Here is a 21,656-nt window from a genome sequence, read left to right as displayed (position 1 = left end):
GTAATACTAGCTGATTGATACAACATAACTAATATTACTGATATAATATAGCTATACTAAACTACTAATAGTCTAATACAAATTACTGATAGTTATACTAACTGATTGATTCAATATAACTAATATTACTAATACTATTATAAGTCTATAACTATATATATTACTAATAGTTATAGACTATTAGTATAGTCTATAAATTCTTATAGACTATACTAATAGTCTATACTAATCGTAAATTATAATACTAATACTATAAGTAATACTATACTAATTTATACCATAACTCTTATAATATGTTAATATGTTAGTATTAAATCACTATTAGTATAGACTATTAGTATAGACTATAGTATTTCTATATTACTAATCGTAATATATAGACCATACTAAAAGTCTATAACTAATAGTAAATTCATAATAACTAAATCATTATAAGTCTATAACTATATATATTTAGTATCAATGTATTATTATACTATTTAATGTATAACTATTAACTATAATATATAGTACTAGTATATATTAATGTATTAACATATTATAAGAGTTATGGTATAAATTTGTATAAATTTATAATGTATTAGTATAGTTAACTTAATATGTAATATGTTAGTATTAAATCACTATAACTACATAGAGTATTAGTAATATAGTATTTAATATAACTACATAGAGTACTAGTAATAAAAGTATTACTATTATTTAATATAGTATGACATAGAGTATTAATAAATGTGTAGTGTTTGAAGAGATATAGTAATACTACTATATTACATATACTATACTATTATTACATATAGTTAGTAGTTATATTATTAGTACTAGTGTATCAGTAGTTATAGCAAATAAGTTAATAACTATTACTAATTTACTATATACTAATAGACTAATAGTATTAGCATATTACTAATATATATTAATATATATAATAGTATACTATATATATTAAATATATCACAATATAATTATATAAGTATTAAACAAAATGTCATAGGATTAAAAAAAAAAAAAAGTCAACCGTGGACCGAATGGACCGACCGGACCGGACTGGACCGAATGGGACCAGACCGGACCGTCCCGACCCTTAGGGAGTTCGGTTCGGTTTAGGATGGGAAAACCCTGGATCGAATATGTCCGGTCTGGTCTGCAAAATCTCCCCGGAACAGACTGGACCGATGTGACGCCCCCAAATCCCCAAGCACGGACACGGGAAAATCGAGACGTCCGGATGGTGACAACCCGGGTTACCACCCTAACGACAGGTGCCAAGTGTGTGCAAAGGCAACATATGTGCACAAAGAAACACGCAGCGGATAACGAAAGTCATATAACTAAGTACCAGAATTTTTTTTCTTAACGTAATACAAGCTGTTTAAAACATACATGAATAAAATATTACATAACACAAATATAGTTTTAAACCAAATTATAAAGCATAACATCAGCAATCCGGCGGAGCCACATCCTCGGGCTCAGCCTCCTCCTCCTCATCCTGAAAACCTGCACCAAAAGCTACGGAACCAAAAATGGTACCGCAGGTAAGTAAAACCCAAACACCACCAGATAAAAACACATAGAACTCAAACAAAATGCATGGAGCATGTCCAATGCACAAAACCCATAAAACAAATTTTCCACACACGCCAAAAACCCATTTGGCCCAAAAACACATCCGTTCCAAAAACCACGCCAAAAGTCATATTTGGCCTCTATAACCGTCTCAAACCAAAATCCAATTTATCCGTATGCACCATGACCTCCCCTAGGGGTCATCCGCACACCCTGGCTCCAGTGCCACACCGCAGAGTACCACCACGCATGCGACACCTAACAAGCGATGCCCAGTTTCACGCCCCGCATGTTCATAGCCAAGTATCCTCTAGCCCTCACCAGTGAAGGGCCACGGAGTCGGTGCGTAGGGCGATGCCCGGTTTCGCGCCCGGCTCGTTTGTAGCCAAGCACCCCCTAGCCCCCGCTCCCGTCGTCGCCCAACGACGACCCAGGGGACATCACTTAGTTTATTCCGCTCCCGAGTGACCAGAGGAGCTCCACCGAGATAATACCCCATCCCGGCTTGGGGTCGTGATACACACGCACCCGTAAGACCACCTACGCCAATACACAGGCTTTTCACACTTAAACAAAAACACACGTGCATGCACCATGTAAATGCTATAACAATGCACAAAAATAACCAAACAACATATATCAATAAAACAAGCAACTCCATCCTCCATCAATCCGACTCCTGAACTCCTTGGACTCAGTCCGGAATCAACCAACCAACAGATAAAATTATTGAATGAGCAATATATTTTTAAATCTGAAAATAGGGTTTGAAAAATACTTACAGTGCTATACGGTAATTTTAGAAAACACTCGGCGTTGCAAACGGCGGAGAAAAAACAACATTACAGTGAAAATTCACTGTGGCCGTGGGTTGTAAAATACCCACTTTTGAACGGGGACAAACCAGGGCTTGGGATTGATAGGGAATGACCTAAGTATGATTATGAAGCCATTGGAAGTGGTGGTTGGCCGTGGGTGGCGGCAGAAACGGCGGAGAGAGGTCGAATTTCTCAAAAAGGAAAGCTAGCTCGTGGGAGCTGTTCCGGTGACCATTGGAGGCCGAAAATAGGTGGGTTAGGACGGCAAGAGACCGGTGATGAAGTGGTGAAGAGATGGTGGCCGGAGGTGGAGCGACGGCGGCTGATCGAGGCAAAAATCGTGGAGGCTTTAAGGGGATTTTCTGGCCAAACGGCTGGCCGGATGGGGCTGAGAATTGGTGGGGGGGGGGGTGCGTCAGAGGGAGGGGAGTCGAATGGTATGGGCAGTGTGCCGCACGGTGGCCGGATGGCGGTGGGTCGGGGGGTTTGGTGTTTCACGGCGTGGGAGAGGAGAGAGAGAGAGACGGGCCGATCGGGAGGAAGGAGAAGAAGAAGAAAAAGAAAAAGAAAAAGAAAGAAGAAGAAAAAAGAAAAAAAGAGAAAAAGGAAAAAGGAAAATGGAAAAAAAAAAGAGATGTAGGAAAAAGATGAGGTCTAATCCTCATTCCGGGAAAACAAAACTAAACCGCCGAAACGAGATTAAAAATCGTAAAACGACTAAAAGAAATAAAACACAACATCAAATAAATTAAAAACAAATTTTAAAATGCAATAAATTAAAATAACTAAACTAATATATTAATTAAAATAAAAACAACCCTTCAGTGAAAATACATGCGAAAGCGGGTCATCACAACCGAACTCACCCCTAATCCACATGATCATAGAGTTGGTATCCTTTTAGAAAAGGAACCATTTGGGTTTTCCATAACAAATAGTTGTCAATATTTAGTTTGATATTGACAAACTGTCTGGCTGAGTTAAAATTAGATATGTTGTTGGTGGGCATTGGGGTGGGCAGAGGAGGGGAGTCAGAAGAAAGGGAGGACACCATGGCAATGAGGAAGACTGTTAGTCTTACTAGCCTCGTGATACCATGTTAAAGAAAATAGAAGAGTGATTGAAAGCCATTCGTAAAAATGCCTCTATGGGCTATATGTATTGAGCAAATAACAGAGCAATTTTCAGTGTGTTGCCTTTCGGCCTTTAGATGTATTTATACATTCAATTCACAACCAACTCTCTTCCTAATCTATTGACATGTGTCTCTGCAGAATAACTTTCTGTTACAACATTACTTTAATCCTTAGTGCTTTTTGATGCAGGTACCATTTCGCACACTCTGGTGCTCTGCCATGAGGATTGTCCTGCAACTATATCGTGCTCTCCTTCATCATGTGTATTGCTTGATATTTCTATAGGCAAGCTCTCTTTAACATGCTCCGGGCATTTTACATGGTCCTTGGCTCTTTGTTAACACTTCTAGATAGGGAAAAAGTAAGAAATGAGCATACTAATGACCTGTCTGTTCTTCAAACAATTTCAAATGTGTTGGATAGACTTCCAGATTTAAGGTATGGAAGCAGGGCATATGATTAGTATAACTTGCTCTGAATCTGTTAGGGTCACTCATGGAAATTCCATTTTTCTGTAGACAAAAAGGACTTGCCCATGAAGTGTTGCAATGGTACATATGTAGAATGCGAGCTTGGTTTGCAGCAGATGCATTTATTTTTGTTCATTCTTTGCTCTTTGATTGTGTTTACATTTTATTTTCCTTTTATCTTTTTATTAGGAATAGATATTCTTTTGATCATATGAGGAACAAAATAACATTTAGTGTAGAGATGTGAATCTTATTAGATAGATGAGTTCTTGGTTGGCTTGTTTTGACGTCAATTTGTGCTTCTCTCCCTCTCCTAAGACCCATGGATTGTATTGAAAAGTTACTAAAATGATAAAATCATAGAGTAAAAAATCTACTTGTGATTGCTAGAAAGTTTGTGGATTGGGGTTATTTTATCTAATAAATAAAAAATAATAATTAAAAAGAGAAGAAAAAGAAGATGGGGTAGACTAGCTTTTGAGGATTTTGGAGGTGTCAAAGAAGATTTGTTGAAATGGCAAATAGTTATTTTAAAAGTTAGATGCCAATGGAGGTTGCTTTACCCTTAAAATGAAAAATAAAAATGAGAACATCGAGACTGAAAAGAAGATTTTGACTTAGAAAAGACATAAGGGTCTCGTTATTTATTTTTTGGTGACTACAAATTATTATAAATCACTAACCTATCATTATCTAAAGATATTTGCTAAATTATTTTTTTAAAAGTTTCTATGAATTAAATCATTCATTAATCAACTTTTTTTTTTTAATAAAAAACAGATATTATTTTTGTTAAGACCTTGCTTGACCTAACTAGGTAAACGTGTTTTGCATGTTACTTTTAGCCCAATATATATATATATATATATATATATATATTAATGGGATTGAACTTAAAGAAGCAAATTAATGCAGCAATTGCAGCAACCTCTCATTTAATTTGGAAGAGGGGGAATTTTTTTTTTTTTGTGTGTTTGAGGGGAAGTTTAACTCACCTAGAGAGCTAGCCCTTCAGTCTAGACATATAGTGGAGGATTTTTCAACTATAAGACAAGAGCCTCAAAATAGATCAGTTGTTGATGCAGATTCAATTCAAGTTTGGGAATGTCCTCCTCTTCATACTTTCAAGCTCAATTGGGATGCTGCCATCGATAGTGTCAAATGTCTGGTAGGTACAGGGATGATATTAAGAAATCATGAGGGTCATGTGGTTGCTACTCTCAAGTCCTCAAGGGTGTCCTTTTCAAATGCAAAGTTAGGTGAATGTTTGGCATTGCTCAAAGTTGTTCTACTATGTAAGGAACTTGGTTTACAATATGTTATATTGGTGAGTGATGTAGTTTTAGTTGTTAATGATGCTAAAAGCAATGTGGACAAGTGGTCGATTGAAGGTTTGATTATCATAGATGCGAATGATCTATTGAAAGGTTTGTAGAGTTGGTCTATCAGACATGTTCTTAGGAAGTTAAATATTGTAGCTCATATTTTAGCCAAAGATGCTTTACTCCTTTAAGAAGAGTGTATTGAACTAGATGTAATACCTCTTTATATTTATTCTTTGGTTGGTTGATCATGAATAAGATGAGGTTTTCTTCTAAAAAAAAATAAAATTGGATGCTGGGTTAAAGAGACCTGCTACTACTAATGTAATATCCTTTCAATTGAATGCCCTTACTCATGCATTTCTTCAAGTACGTATGTCCTCACCTTCGGCCAAGTACTATCAAATATCAATTATCAATTTATCATGTACATTTTCACTTATTTTGTTCTAAATGTCGGGTAAACCTAAAAACTAGTACGTTTGAATAAAATCATAATTTTATTAACTTTTGTGTTAAAACAATTCATTAACAGATTATGAATAAATATTTTATTTATATTAAGAAATAGAAATTAAATAATATATAGAATGAAGACGTAACTAGGCTTTTTGTAGAAATAAAATCACTGCAAAAGATCATCTATTGCTTAATTTTTACTTAATACCCACTGTATGATTTATTTTTGTAGCAAAAAAATTATAGTATTTACGATTTTAGTCGCTGCATATGTAAAAGCACATTTGTAGCGCTCAAATATTAGCTCTGGTGCCAAACTTCACATTTTATTTTTCGAATTCCTCCTTTTCTTTTCCCTCCAGCAGAGCAGTCTCCCCGCCCGCCCCCCCTCGGGGCGCGTCCTCCCTCTCTCTCCCCAGCGATTTTCTCCCTTGACTCACGCCGCCGCGCACAGCCCGTATCCAGCGACCCCACAACGCCACTGCCACCTCACCTCGACGTCCACCCCCTCCTTCTCACCCAATCCCACGCCGGAAATTTCCTTTTCCCCAAATCTGGCCTCACCTCTCTCTCTCGGATTTTTCTATGTCACCGCCGCTAGGGGCGCTGTTTGCCACCACTCCCACGTCGACGCCATCGCCATTCCTCTGTCGGAGCCCCCTTCTCCTCCTTGCCTAACCCAGCCGCCCGAGGCCCTCCATCTCTCCCTTGCTCTGTTCGCAACTCACGCTCTGTGTAGTCTGTGCAGCTCAGAGCCATCGCCGACGGTACGAACCGTTGGGGGTGTTAGTGAAATAAAATCCCCGTTCTGGAGGTTAGGCTAGGTTCGAGGTCTTGATCTGGTGCGAATCTAAGTTAAGATTGAACATAGACTTCGTTGCTAGTGTGAGTCATTGGGAATTCTTTCGGATACCTGCTTTGATTCATGATCTCAACGGTGCTTGGAGTTCTATACCGCTTTGTTTGTTTAGGTTTTTGAGAGGTTTTGCTTGTGGGAGTGAGCATTATCTTAAATGCATAAGGGATTTGATTTCTTGTCCAGCGGTAAATTATTTGTTTTGATTGGTTTGATTTCTGATTTGGCTCGTTCTTTTTAATGAATTTTGTGCATTCTTCGATTCCATTTCCTTTTAGCATACATATATATATATATATATATATATATATTTTTTTTTTTCTAGGTAAATTTCCTTTTAGCATATTAAGTTGCTTGAATGAATTTTACATGTTTTGTTCAAGTCTGGTAATGATAGTGTTTTAAATCGTGCTCAATCGTGCTTGGATTAGCCACTGTCTCTTTTCCCCTTCTCCAGATAAAATTCCAATGGAAATAATAATTTGTCAAATTTCTTGGCTATTTCTCAATAAGTTCGTTCTCGGCTTTGTCACGTCAGTATATGAAGTTTTGGTTTTCTTCTGTTTATTTGACTCATGACTGAGGTTAGTTCTTCTACGCTCAAGTGATGCTCTGAATGAGGACTCAAGGAGGATTACGATTCTAGTACCAAATCCCAACTAATAGGAGTGAGTTTTTAATGAGTTGATAACCAATCCAAAAATCAAGATTTTAATGAGTTGATGTCTTACAAAAAGGATTCTGCTGAATTGGTATTGATATGCATTTGGAAGTATGATTTTATTTGACATACACCAATCAGAATTTTCTTCCTCGAATTGAATTGTTTTTTATTTTTAAGAAAATGTTGGTGATGTTAATGCTGCTGAATTTTTGGCATGGATATACATATAGGAGACTGTGGGGATCTATCTACTATCCATACGAGTATTTTCATTTTGTACCATTCTGTATTATATTTTTTTCTAGGATCCTGACTATGATTTCAACAGGAAGAGCAAGTAGAATATCACAGTGAAGGCACTTATTCTTGTTGGAGGGTTTGAAACAAGGTTGAGGCCATTGACACTAAGTGTTCCCAAGCCGCCTGTTGATTTTGCCAACAAACCTATGATCCTTCATCAGGTATTTCTTCAAGAGAGTTCTCCTTATGATTTCATGTTTGAGGTTTACAATCAAGAACCAACTCATGTTAACATGGAAAATGCGGGAAGCGTTAACTTCCAACAGATGACCAAGTACCGCAGTGCTCCTCAGTCATGTTGTTCACATCCATGTAGATTTTGTTAGCTAATTTCTTAGGCCCTCTTGTGGTAATGTTGGTCGTTTGCTCTCCCCATCTTCCCCCCTCCTCACTCTGTTTGTTTATGTTAACTGTAGGCTGACATTTATTTTGAATTTTTCCCTAAGAAAGAGGCTCTTAAGGCTATCGGAGTCAATGAAGTGGTTTTGGCTATTAATTATCAACCAGAGGTGAAGAGATGAAAGCTTCTGTATTACCTCAACCGTACAATGCTTATTCGAGTATAAAGATTGATGCTTCTGAAGTTTGGAGAACTAATAACGGGCTCACTCCTTATTTCTGTAGGTGATGTTGAACTTCTTGTAGGATTTTGAAACAAAGCTTGGGATCAAGATCACTTGCTTGCAAGAGACTGAGCCACTCGGCACTGCTGGTCCTCTGGCTCTTGCTAGGGACAAACTAATAGATGAATCTGGTGAGCCATTTTTTGTCCTCAACAGTGATGTTATAAGTGAATACCCACTTAAGGAAATGATAGCATTCCACAAATCCAATGGAGGGGAAGCCTGATGATCTAATCGATCCTAACGTTTGATTTATGTTTGTCACATTTTTTTTTTCATGTAATATTCACTTTTCGTTCACATTTATAAGCTTTCAATTGTTAGCTTTTTATTTGATAATCAACTTTATGCAATTATTCACTTCACCAATGATTGTTATAGAAACGATAAATTCTATATGTAAGAGAGAATTGACAACTTTTGGGTTTTGTTTCATTGTTCAATCTTTTTGAGTACTGTTGGGAATGGACCGAACAAACAAAAGGCTAAGTTGAAGTAAATAATAGCGGAAGCAACCAAATAAACAACAATCACACAAAGAACACCAAGATTTAAGTGGTTCAGTTCAATGTGAGCCTACGTCCACTCTCGGGGTCGGTTTCAACAAACTCACTATGAACAAAGATGGAGTATAAGAGTATTGATCACAAAATCCTCAATCCTAAAGCCCCAATACACTCAATGGACTCTTAGGATTGTATACAAAAGGATTCTCAAAACTCTCTCTTTCTTGGCTGCTGAACACTCATCAAAATGAAGAGAAAATGATGTATTTATAGCACACGGCGGTAATTCAGAATATTCGCTCGAGCGGACGTCGAGCGAAGTGTCAAGCGCACTTTAGGGTTACTTTCTCGCTCGAGCGGACAGTAGAGTGGAGATCGAGCGGAACTCTCTGGATGAGTTCGCTCGAGCGGACTGTCGAGCGGAGGTCGAGCGGAACTCTCTGTCGAGCGGACTGTCGAGCGGAGGTCGAGCGGAACCTTAGCTTGAGCCAGGGTCGAACCACGGTCGAGCCAGGGTCAAGCAACAGTCAAGCCAAGCCCCAAAAAACACATTTTCAACAGGAAATCAAGCCAAACACAACAAATCTCCGCCTTGGCTTGAATTCCGTCAAGCCTAAACAAAAAACCATTAACCAAGAAACCGAACCCCTCCACCAAATCCCCTAAGGGAATCACATACCCCGAACACCAATCAAGTCCAAGCAAAGTTTGAAGTTGTATACTGGAACTGGCTTTGTCATCATATTTGCTGGATTCTCAGTAGTAGCAATCTTCCGAATTTCTAACACGCCCTCGGTAACAACTTCTCGAAGGAAATGATACCTGACATCAATATGCTTTTTCCTCTCATGATACATTTGATTTTTGGTCAAACGTATTGCACTCTGGCTGTCACAAAACACTGAAATTGCATCCTGCTGTAATCCCAAATCACTGATCAAACCTTTCAACCAAATGGCCTCCTTAACAGCCTCAACTGCTGCCATATACTCTGCTTCTGTAGTTGATAAAGCAACAATAGATTGTAGTGTTGCTTTCCAACTAATAGCAGAGCCACACAAAGTGAAAACATACCTTGTTAATGATCTTCTCTTATCCAAGTCCCCAGCATAATCAGAATCAAAGTAACCAACCACCCTTGAATTGTAGTCAGTTTCTCTATCAAATATTAAACCAAGGTTCGAAGTACCTTTCAGATACCTGAGTATCCATTTCACAGCCTGCCAATGAGCTCTACCCGGGTTAGCCATGTACCTACTAACAACACTCACTGCCTGTGAAATATCTGGACGAGTACAAACCATTGCATACATAATACTACCAACTGCACTGGAATAAGGAACACTAGCCATGAAGCGTTCCTCCTCATCTGTCTGAGGAGATAGGGATGCTGAAAGTTTAAAATGTGTAGCAAGTGGTGTACTTACTGGTTTGGAATTAGACATTCCAAACCTCCGAAGAACTTTCTCAATGTACTTTCCTTGGGACAAATACAACTTTCCAACTTTCCTATCTCTGTGGATCTCCATCCCCAAAATCTTCTTTGCAGCACCTAAGTCTTTCATTTCAAACTCATTTCTAAGTTGGGTTTTCAGCAAACTAATGTCAGATATACTTTTAGCAGCAATAAGCATATCATCAACATAAAGTAGCAAATAGATGAAAGACCCATCAGATAATTGCCTATAATAAACGCAACAATCATGGCTACTCCTCACATAACCATGATCTATCATAAAAGAGTCAAAGCGTTTATACCATTGCCTCGGAGACTGTTTTAAACCATACAATGACTTCTTCAATCTGCACACATGATCTTCTTTGCCTTGAACAACGAACCCCTCCGGCTGATGCATGTAAATGGTTTCCTCTAGGTCACCATGCAGGAACGCTGTTTTAACATCAAGTTGCTGAAGCTCTAAGTCATGTGCTGCCACTATGGCAAGCAACACCCTGATCGAACTGTGTTTCACAACTGGAGAGAAAACTTCGTTGAAGTCGATGCATTCTCTCTGACTATAGCCTTTTGCAACCAAGCGTGCCTTGTACCTTGCATCTGCAACATCTTGGATTCCCTATTTCCTTTTGAAAACCCATTTGCAACCAACAGTCTTCGTCTTCTTAGGCAACTTAACCAAATCCCAAGTTTGGTTCTTGTGAAGAGACTCAATCTCCTCAGTCATTGCTGCGCACCATTGTGCATACTCCTTACTTTTGACAGCTTCTGAATAACTGGAAGACTCTTGACCATCTATGTCCTCTGTTGTAGTAAGTGCATACATCACCATATCTGCATGAGCATATCTTTGAGGTGGCCTAATCTGTCTCCTTTGTCTACCAGTAGCAATACTGTAATCTTGCTCACCCTGTGCGCCATCATCAAAATCAGGATCATGCTCATCTGAAGTGACATGATCTTGGGTGTCGTCTGGCATCCCTTTTGAAGCCTCAACCTGTGACTCCACCTTCTTGCCATTACTCTGCTCTTCACCTGTAGACATAGTAAACTCCTTCCTCAGATTAAGCATGGATTGTTCATCAAATACTACATCCCTACCAATTACAAACTTAGGTGATTTGGGATCAGTACACCATAACTTGAATCCTTTCACCCCACTAGCATATCCAATGAATATGCCCTTCTTTGCCCTTGGCTCAAGTTTTCCATCATTAACATGGAAATATGCAGGACAACCAAAAACTTTCCAATTTGAATAATCAGAGGGAGTACCTAACCATACCTCATTTGGAGTTTTTAAACCAATAGCTGTGGCTGGAGAGCGGTTAACCAAATAGCAAGCTGTGTTGACTGCTTCAGCCTAAAAATCTTTAGACAAGCCGGCGTTTGAAAGCATACTACGGGCTCTCTCCAGGAGAGTCTTATTCATCCGCTCAGCTACTCCATTTTGTTGTGGAGTATGTCTCACTTTGCGGTGCCTCACTATGCCTTCATTTTTGCAGAATTCATCAAAATCACCTCCGCAAAATTCCATACCATTGTCGGTTCGAAATCGCTTAACCTTCTTGCCTGTCTGATTTTCAATCAAAACCTTCCATTGTTTAAAGTTAGCAAATACATCGCTCTTATGTTTCAGAAAATAAGTCCAAACCTTCCGTGAGTAATCATCAATAAAGGTAAGCAAATACTGGGCTCCACCTTTCGATGGAACTGAAGATGGACCCCAAAGATCAGAATGAATATAGTCCACAGTACTTTTAGTTCTGTGAACTCCTGTAGTAAACTGAACCCTGCATTGTTTTCCAAACACACAATGTTCACAGAATTCAAGTTTTCCTATCTTCTGATTGCACAACAAATCCTGCTTACTCAGGATAGACATCCCCTTTTCACTCATGTGACCCAAACGCATGTGCCATAGACGGGTGTTGTCTGAGTCTGGATTATCTGAAACAGACACTGCAGCTGTACCTATCAATGTACTGCCCTGAAGGAAATAAAGACCATCTGTCATATCTCCTCTCATTACAATCATGGAGCCCTTACTGACTTTAATAGCTCCACCTTCACCGGTGTACCGAAAACCTAAAGAATCAAGAGTGCCCAAGGAAATAAGATTTTTCTTCAAATCTGGAATGTGTCGAACATTAGACAATGTCTTGACAATCCCATCAAACATCTTAATCCTAACTGAACCAATTCCAACAATTTTACACGCCATATCATTTCCCATCAAAACGGAGCCACCGTTGACTGACTCATAGGTAGTGAACCAGTCCCTCTTGGGACACATATGAAAAGTACAAGCTGAGTCCATGACCCACTTGTCACCATAGCGACTACTTGAGCCACTAATTGCTAGAACAATATCTACGCTGTTAGACTTTTCATCAGCAACGCTAACAGCATTAGAGGAACTAGTGCCTTCCTCTCTATTTTTCAATTTAGAACACTCATTTTTGTAATGACCAAATTTATGGCAGTAATGATATTTAACATTTTTCTTGTTAAATTTCGACTGTGAACTGCCCCTGGATTTACTCCTGTTCTTCTCTGAACTTCTCTCATGTGATCTACCCCTGCTAGATGAACCCTTAACAAACAAACCACTGGCTTGACTATCCGTGCCTTGTACACCCAATTTTGTTCTCAATTCCTTAGAGTTAAAAACAGATTTTACATCTACCAAAGAGATGGTGTCTCTACCATACAACATCGAGTTTACAAAATTTTCAAATGATACCGGCAACGAACACAACACAATTAATGCTTGATCCTCATCATCAAGCTTAATATCAATATTCCTCAAATCCATGATAATCTTATTAAATTCATCTAAGTGTTCAGAGATAGGAGTACCTTCCTTCATTTTGAGCGTGTACAACCGTTGCTTCAAATACAAACATTTGGTGAGCGACTTTTTCATATACAAGCTCTCAAGCTTGGACCAAAGACCGAAAGCGGTCTCCTCATCGGCAACCTCCCTCAAAACTCCATCTGATAGTGACAACAAAATGACACTATGTGCCTTCTCATCTTCTTCGCTTGACGATGCAGGAGAATCCTCGGATACCTTCCCTTCCAAAACTTTCGACAAGCCTTGTTGTCGTAAGAAAGCCTTCATCTTGATGCGCCATAAGCTAAAGCTGTTTTGACCGTCGAATTTCTCCACTTCAAATTTTGCCATAGCCATTCCTTAAGATTTTGCAAAGAGCTTGACGCTCTGATACCAGTTTGTTGGGAATGGACCAAACAAACAAAAGGCTAAGTTGAAGTAAATAATAGCGAAAGCAACAAAATAAACAACAATCACACAAAGAACACCAAGATTTAAGTGGTTCAGCTCAATGTGAGCCTACGTCCACTGTCGGGGTCGGTTTCAACAAACTCACTATGAACAAAGATGGAGTACAAGAGTATTGATCACAAAATCCTCAATCCTAAAGCCCCAATACACTCAATGGACTCTTAGGATTGTATACAAAAGGATTCTCAAAACTCTCTCTTTCTTGGCTGCTGAACACTCATCAAAATGAAGAGAAAATGATGTATTTATAGCACACGGCGGTAATTCAGAATATTCGCTCGAGCGGACGTCGAGCGAAGTGTCGAGCGCACGTTAGGGTTACTTTCTCGCTCGAGCGGATAGTAGAGCAGAGGTCGAGCGTAACTCTCTGGATGAGTTCGCTCGAGCGGACTGTCGAGCGGAACCTTAGCTTGAGCCAGGGTTGAGCCATGGTCGAGCCAAGGTCAAGCAACAGTCAAGCCAAGCCCCAAAAAACACATTTTCAGCAGGAAATCAAGCCAAACTCAACAAGTACAACCCTGTCTATTTGCAAGGGAGAATTGACAACTTCATAAACAACTTGGAAGAATTACTGGTAAGCAATTCAAGTTCATTCCTTCTACATGCTACTTAGCATATTTACTAGTGTACTAATTATATGTTCCAACATGTCTGCTGAGAAGTTGCGTGATATATCTGGCTGTCCGCATCGTTTTGGTGGCCTCTAGTGACAGATAGTGTACTGATATTCTTTTCTTTTATTTCTTCTATTTTTTTTTTGTCAATGTCTTTCTTTTAATGGTTAATGTATGCCAATGGATTTGCTGAAAATAAGAATCTCAGCTTGTTGGAACAATTTTCAATGGCAACTGCAGTGTGTGCCTATTAAGAATCGTGCGGCAAACTATTTGCTTTGAGGAACCATTTTAGGTGGTAATGTGGTTTTTCATTATCCATAAGCATCCTAGAACAAATCGATGCGCTGTGCTAAGCAAAGTTTCATATCACTTTTAACTTTCTCTTTGTCACGTACGTCTCTTTCTCATTACGTAGGTGAACTTCTATATTTTGATATTAAGAAACTGCGTGATAAATATAAATCATTTTTTCATATTTTAAGTTATAATTAGCATATATAATTAAAAAGAAGGTTTATGGATTATATTGCATTATATCTTGGTCACCTAATTAATGCTTGTAACCCAAAAAAGAACAAAAAAAAAATAATGGTTGTAAAAACCGATCGACGATCGGAGCTTTCTCTTTGTCTCGATCACGTCTCTTTCTCATGATTACGTACGTTATCAGACAATAACGTCGCATATATATATAAAGGGGAAGTCTTTATTTATTTTTCTATCAGTACGCTTTCTGGCACCTCGACTGCATTATACGGAGAATTGAGGTATGTTGAATCGATCGGATCATGCTTGTGCTGTACGCATGCAATATATAATAAATACGATCACGAATAAGATAAGCTGGAATTTAACTAATTAAGAAATATATATATTTATAAAAGGCCGCCGGGAGCAAATAATTTAATTTGGAGTAGTGATATTATGCTATCTAAATTTAGTACATACGTACCCATGAACACAAAATAAAGATTAGTTAATGTTTATTAAGATAGCAGCATGCTTATATATAGAAGAAGGTTTAGGGGAGAGATTTGAGATCAGAACCGCCGCTTTGGTAGAGCGCGCTCATACATTAATCAGCATTTTACTTCTTTTTTTGGATCAACAGCAACATTTTACTTAAACAATTATTATTTGATAATATCCAATATAAGTACAGGCATTAATTAATACTTGTTCCATATATAGTACCTTACATTATTTGGAGCATGCATGTAGCTTGTAGGGTTCTGGTTTCCATGTTGCAATTATATATATATATATGCGATGTCTATATATATATATATGAAGACCGATCGACTAACTGAAGTCTGAAGATGGATATTTTTCAGCATTTTCACGGTACTGCATGCATTCTGAAACGGACATGCATTATTGGGGTGAAGCTGTTTTAGTACTTAATTCAGCGCAGTGGTAGGTAGACAATGGGTCTCGCTAGTCAATCCTCACAGCATGCAGACAGCTCGTTATACATGTTCCTCGATCAGCTTCTCTACTGATATTTTCCCGGCATTGTGGACAGCTCGTGGCATTTGAACCCCTCACTACCCACGTCTTTAAGCAATTTTCGTGGTACAGATGACGGCAAGCCGTTACCCGAAGACTTTCTCCATTTTCGAAGTCATCCAGGCAGATGCTACAACTGTTCGCGCCGAAGCCAATGTCATCTCCCCCGGCTTGAAATATGTAAATCTCAAGCCCGTCCACAATGGAAGCCCGACTACTGGACCATAGAGTACTGTGTCGCCGACAGTATTTAAGGCCATAGTAGACGAGTATGCCAATGCAACAAATACAGAAGAAAACCAAAATAACTAGTAGTTGTTGCCCGTTGATCTCTTCAGGAGAATTATCATCATCTTCCAAATACTGCGGTCTTGGTACTTTTGTTGAATCCATTAATAAGAAAAAGACTGTAAAATAACAAATTATATATTACTTAGTCTAAAATCTATAATATATATATATATAAAGCAGCTACCATGCAGGGAGGGAGAGAGAGATTACCAAGCGGCTACCATGCAGGGAGAGATAGAGAGAGACAGAGAGAGAGATCAGCAAGTGGCTACCATATACGCAGAGAGAGAGAGAGAGAGAGAGATCACCCGTACGTACGTGTTTAATTGTGAGGAATGAGGATTTTGCAGATCGAATTTATAGACAAAAACCTGACTGCAGCCCGCGGGTGAGATCTAATTAGTTGATCACCAAGCAGCTACCATCCAGGGAGAGATAGAGAGAGATCAGCAAGCATCTGCCATATATGCACAGAGAGAGAGAGAGAGAGAGAGAGAGAGAGAGAGAGAGAGAGCGATCGATCATCCGTACGCACGTGTTTAATTGTGAGGAATGAGGATTTTGCAGATCGAATTTATAGACAGAAACCTGAATGCAGCCCGCGGGCGAGCTCTAAGTAGTCGATCAACTAAAGACAAAACTTTTTCAATTAATATGGAACTTCCTAAATGTTGATGGGTGGGATCCTTTAATGCTTGTAACAAGCAATCGACGATCGGAGCTTCCTCTTTGTGATCACGTTCTCATTACGTACGTATGTGAACTGTATATTTTGATATTAAGAAACTGCGGTACTGATAAATATAAATCCTTTTTTCATATTTTAAGTTATAATTAGCATACATAATTAAAAAGAAGGTTTATATATGCATTATATCTTGGTAACCTAATTAATGCTTGTAACCCAAAAACGAATAAAAAAATAATGGTTGTAACAAGCGATCGACTACCTGAGCTTTCTCTTTGTCTCGATCACGTCTCTTTCTCATTACGTACGTTATCGGACAATAACGCATATAAAGGGGAAGTCTTTATTTCTGACTCATGTTCTACCTAGCTAGGTTTAGTAAACTTTTGTTTTTCTATCAGTACGTACGCTTTCTGGCACCTCGACTGAATGGAGAATTGAGGTAAGTTGAATCGATCGGATCATGCTTGTGCTGTAAGCATGCAATTATTCACTTCACCAATGATTGTTATAGAAACGATAAATTCTATATGTAAGGGAGAATTGACAACTTTTGGGCTTTGTTTCATTGTTCAATCTTCTGAGTACAACCCTGTCTATTTGCGAGGGAGTATTGACAACTTCATAAACAACTTGGAAGAATTACTGGTAAGCAATTCGAGTTCATTCCTTCTACATGCTAATTAGCATATTTACTAGTGTACTAATTATATGTTCCAACGTGTCTGCTGAGAAGTTGCGTGATATATCTGGCTGTCCGCAGCGTTTTGGTGGCCTCTAGTGACAGATAGTGTACTGATATTCTTTTCTTTTCTTTCTTCTATTTTTTTTTTTGTCAATGTCTTTCTTTTAATGGTTAATGTATGCCAATGGATTTGCTGAAAATAAGAATCTCAGCTTGTTGGAACAATCTTCAATGGCAACTGCAGTGTGTGCCTATTAAGAATCGTACGTGCGGCAAACTATTTGCTTTGTGGAACTGTTTTAGGTTGTAATGTGGTTTTTCATTATCCATAACCATCCTAGAACAAATCGATGCGCTGTGCTAAGCAAAGTATCATATCACTTTTAACGTTCTCTTTGTCACGTACGTCTCTTTCTCATTACGTATGTGAACTTCTATATTTTGATATTAAGAAACTGCGCGATAAATATAAATCATTTTTTCATATTTTAATTTATAATTAGCATATACAATTAAAAAGAAGGTTTATGGATTATATGTTGGGTAACTAATAATGCTTGTAACCCAAAAAAGAAAAAAAAAATAATATTGGTTGTAACAAGCGATCGACGAATATCGGAGCTTTCTCTTTGCCTCGATCACGTCTCTTTCTCATTACGTACGTTATCAGACAATAACGCATATATATAAAGGGGAAGACTTTCTTTCTGACTCATGTTCTACCTAGGTTTAGTAATGATCTTTTGTTTTTCTATCAGTACGCTTTCTGGCACCTCGACTGAATGGAGAAATATTGAGGTAAGTTGAATCGGATCATGCATGTACGCATGCAATATATAATAAATACGATCACGAATAAGATAAGCTGGAATTTAACTAATTAAGAAATATATATATATATTTATTAAAGGCCGGCCGGAGCAAATAATTTAGGAGTAGTGCTATTATGCTATCTAAATTTAGTACATACGTACCCATGAACACAAAATAAAGATTAATTGATTTTTATTAAGATAGCAGCATGCATGCTAGCTTATATTATATAGAAGAAGGTTTAGGAATTGAATATTTGTGAATTGATTTTTTTTAATTTTAAAAAATATTTAAAACTGTATAAAAAATGATATAAGATAAGAAGAAGAAGAAAAAAAAAAATCATTTACATTGCATCGGTTCGTTAAGTTGCATTTATTGTACCTATCATTACTAGTAGCATTGTCTTATTTTCTAATTCGGGATTTAAATAAATTACTTACTTCCAAAAAGGGATATGAATTTAGTAAGATTGCATGTGGGATATATATTCTTTTTAAATATTAAATATGACTTTCCTTATATTTAAAGAGTAATGTTGTATATAGTCTTATGATACCCAAGTATGTACTCATTTTAAAAAAAGTAGGGTCTATCATTAAAAACTATTTTTTTTATATAAGTTTCACATTTATCTATTTTTTCTAAAAGGTGCGAGATTTGTACACTTTAAGACTAAAAATATCATTTTTCATATTTAAAAGTTAAAAAAAAAATGAAGACTATGACCAGGAATGATCAGTGATTTTGTTTCACACCTTTTTTTTTTTAAAAAAAATTTAAAGGGAAACATTGTGTTATCATTAATTTATAACAAAGTTTGGATACAAAAGTGAATAGCATCCTACTTTTTTCCGCAATCACGCATGTGATAGATATATAAATTTCGTGCTTCATATATCTTCATCTCTAGTAGAGAAAAACTGCGAACCGGACGGGTTTAAAAGTGATTTTTACACCTAGCCAATGATAAGAAGCCATGTAAGCATTTTAGAAAATCCTAAAATGAATCCTATTACACTTGATTCCTTCTCTATTTCTTTCCTTCTCATTCCTAGCGTCTTCGATCCCTTCCAAATGTCTTCTGTGAACACGCTTATGCGTATGTGCTTATGCGTATTTGTAGATTAATTAGGTGTTTGATGCTTTTGTTTAGGCAGGTCCCGGGTCCATGAGCACTGACTAGTAATAAAGATTGGTAACCCTTTTAGTTGCTTTGAAAAACTGGGCAGATGTCAATTATTATATATATACGCTTTTCCACCACTTATATGTTTTTATAAGAACAAGCAGCAGATCAATGAAAATTTTTGTAGCAGAGGCGACTGAGGAGTTTGCTAAGATTGTTTTCTCTCCCTCTCTCTCTCTCTCTTCTAGCTTTTGCTGGGCCAAAGAATGTCCAGGTTCATATTCTTTCCCATAAAACTTTTGATTTGTTATTTTTATAGCATACAATTCAATTATGATTTTTTTCTGATATCAATATCTTCCTTTCCACCGTTTGATCTTATGGAAATGTAAGTGGATGCCGTGAAAGAACTAAGCATGTTCTTATGCCATGTTAATAAAACAAAGTTTTATCCCTGGAGGAAGATGAAGAGAAGAAAATGATTCTCATTGATTAGTTATTCACAAGATCAACTCTGTTTATTTACGAGCACCACATGAAAGAATAGAGAGGGAAAATACATCTCTCTTTTGAGTAATGGTGCTGACTAGACTAGACTGTGCTGCTGATATGGACTAATAAAATACTAACTAACAACATTTACACTGGTTAGTACTTTGACATCTACATATTGGGTGTAAGTTTATGCTCATTTTGTACCCACCATTATATTCAAAAGAAGTTTACAATGAAATGGGTATTTGTCTCAACTTTTTCTTCTTGAAAACAAGTATATCTGGGGAAGCTTTTCTCCTTGCTTTTTTAAGTTTATTATCTGCTTTGGTAAGTGATTGCTTTGACATATTGTTTTGTCTGCCACTTTTTCATTATTTTTAAGATACTCTCCGCTTACTGTCTTTGAAGTAATTTTTAACTAAATATTATGCCTCTATTGGTAGATTTGAGGCTTAGCATGGCCTGTAGTGCTTTTTGTGCCACTCCGATGTTTGTATTTATTTGATTTTGTCCCTTTGTTCCAGTAATTGATCAAGTTTCTTGGTTTGATCTATGCAGCGAGTTTCAAAGGTTTTGCTTTCAAACTTGTGCTACTTTGAGGATTGTATTTATCTGATTTTATCACTTTGTTCTATTAATTGCTCGAGTTTCTCAGTTTGGTCTGTGTTCTCTCTCATTCTAATGTTAGATGTGTTCTCATTTACAAGATTCTACCTTCTTTTCTGGGGTTGTGTAATATCAATTTTTTGCTTTCTAACGTTATCAGGAAAATAGATGGCTTCTAGGCTCATGGAGATTATTGGACCTAATTGTTAACTCCAGTTAGTGTTGCTGGTCTGTACTTTGTGTTGGAAATTAAATTTGCGGTTAGATGGTTTATTTTCAAAGTCTCAGCTTCTCTCACATATATGTTTGCATCAATTTATCTATTTTTTTTCATATTATTTAAATATTATACTTTTTAATATTTTTTATTCATTTCACATATCTTCTCTAACTATCAATGATATCATCATATCTTTTGATAATTACAATATTTTTTCATATACAATATCATATAATTATATTTTATTTTAAATTAATCCAAATTTATAAGCTAAATAAAAATATAAATTAATTCAATAAAATACAATATGGTATACCTACTACGTACTACGCGCACCAACATATATTTTGTTTTGCTATTCCACCCCATAAAATATTCTCTCTTCTCAATACATATGATCCCCATAAATACTCTGCACCACGTGATCCAAAAGTTTACTTTCTAATTTATGCAGTGAAAGAAAGGAACTTGGGGTTGAAACGGAAATAAAGTTAATTTATCGTCTAGTTTTTGCAGTGATTAAAAAAGTAGAAGTTAAGAGAGGGAAATGAGTAAAATAATTATACAGTTGTAAACAGTGTCCACTAAATATAGCGAGGGTACTGTAGTAAAATTGATTTAGAGATAAAATACATACTCTATTGGAGGCATATTTTGAGCTATTTCCTTTAAATTTTACAAAAAGTAGAGTTTTACAAGAGCAGTGCTCTTACAACTTTAATACCAATACATTTATGTTGTAGGTAATGAACACAATTTTTTTTTTAATTATTATGTACTATTATCTGCCTCTATAGAGAACTTTTATATTTTGAGATTTTTTTTTTCTTTCAAATAGGCAAACGTGCCTCACACATTAAGCCACTGCTAGTATATATATATTTCTATTTTTTCCTTATACTTAAAGGAGTCGATTGATGGATGAACAGGAATGAACGATATTTTATGTTTGACACTTTCTTTCTTCCATTTATGCCCTTGTATGGTTGGATCTTATTACAGTTTTGTCGTTGCTTTTTTGATTTACTTTCCGTGTGTCCAAATTCCGTTTTCCAATTTTATCCCTCTTTATCTCAGAAGTCATAACCCCTCTCTTCTTTTTCTTTTCCTTCCC

General features: G+C 37.0%; 2 protein-coding genes across 5 annotated transcripts; one reads left to right on the top strand and one right to left on the bottom strand.

Annotated features, from left to right (window-relative positions):
- Positions 1-6,953: 6,953 nt before the first annotated feature.
- Positions 6,954-8,645, top strand: LOC122280814 (mannose-1-phosphate guanylyltransferase 1-like). Of its 4 annotated transcripts, none has more exons than XR_006230039.1 (3): positions 6,954-7,755; positions 8,011-8,103; positions 8,219-8,645. XR_006230039.1 is itself a non-coding variant. In XM_043091855.1 (3 exons), the coding sequence occupies exons 1-3, from the start codon at positions 7,741-7,743 to the stop codon at positions 8,441-8,443; spliced, it is 282 nt and encodes a 93-aa protein (XP_042947789.1). In that variant the 5' UTR covers positions 6,954-7,740; the 3' UTR covers positions 8,444-8,645. The 4 variants fall into 4 exon arrangements, 2 of the variants coding, with proteins under 2 accessions (XP_042947789.1, XP_042947788.1); XM_043091855.1 differs by having other exon boundaries at positions 8,041-8,103; positions 8,240-8,645; XM_043091854.1 differs by having other exon boundaries at positions 8,240-8,645.
- Positions 8,646-15,543: 6,898 nt separating this feature from the next.
- Positions 15,544-16,008, bottom strand: LOC122282242 (RING-H2 finger protein ATL52-like). Its single transcript, XM_043094194.1, has one exon. The coding sequence runs from the start codon at positions 16,006-16,008 to the stop codon at positions 15,544-15,546; it is 465 nt and encodes a 154-aa protein (XP_042950128.1).
- Between the last annotated feature and the right edge of the window lie 5,648 nt (positions 16,009-21,656).

This window comes from Carya illinoinensis, chromosome 11 (genome assembly GCF_018687715.1).
Source record: "Carya illinoinensis cultivar Pawnee chromosome 11, C.illinoinensisPawnee_v1, whole genome shotgun sequence".
NCBI lineage: Eukaryota > Viridiplantae > Streptophyta > Magnoliopsida > Fagales > Juglandaceae > Carya > Carya illinoinensis.
The sequence above is the reverse complement of the archived record's forward strand: the minus strand, read 5'-3'. Positions and strand labels throughout refer to the sequence as shown.

Coding starts and splice junctions, on each gene's coding strand:
- LOC122282242 (XM_043094194.1), bottom strand. CDS start 16,008: ATGGATTCAACAAAAGTACCAAGACCGCAGTATTTGGAAGATGATGAT.
- LOC122280814 (XM_043091854.1), top strand. Junction 8,104..8,239: donor CTATTAATTATCAACCAGAG/GTGAAGAGATGA, acceptor AACTTCTTGTAG/GATTTTGAAACAAAGCTTGG.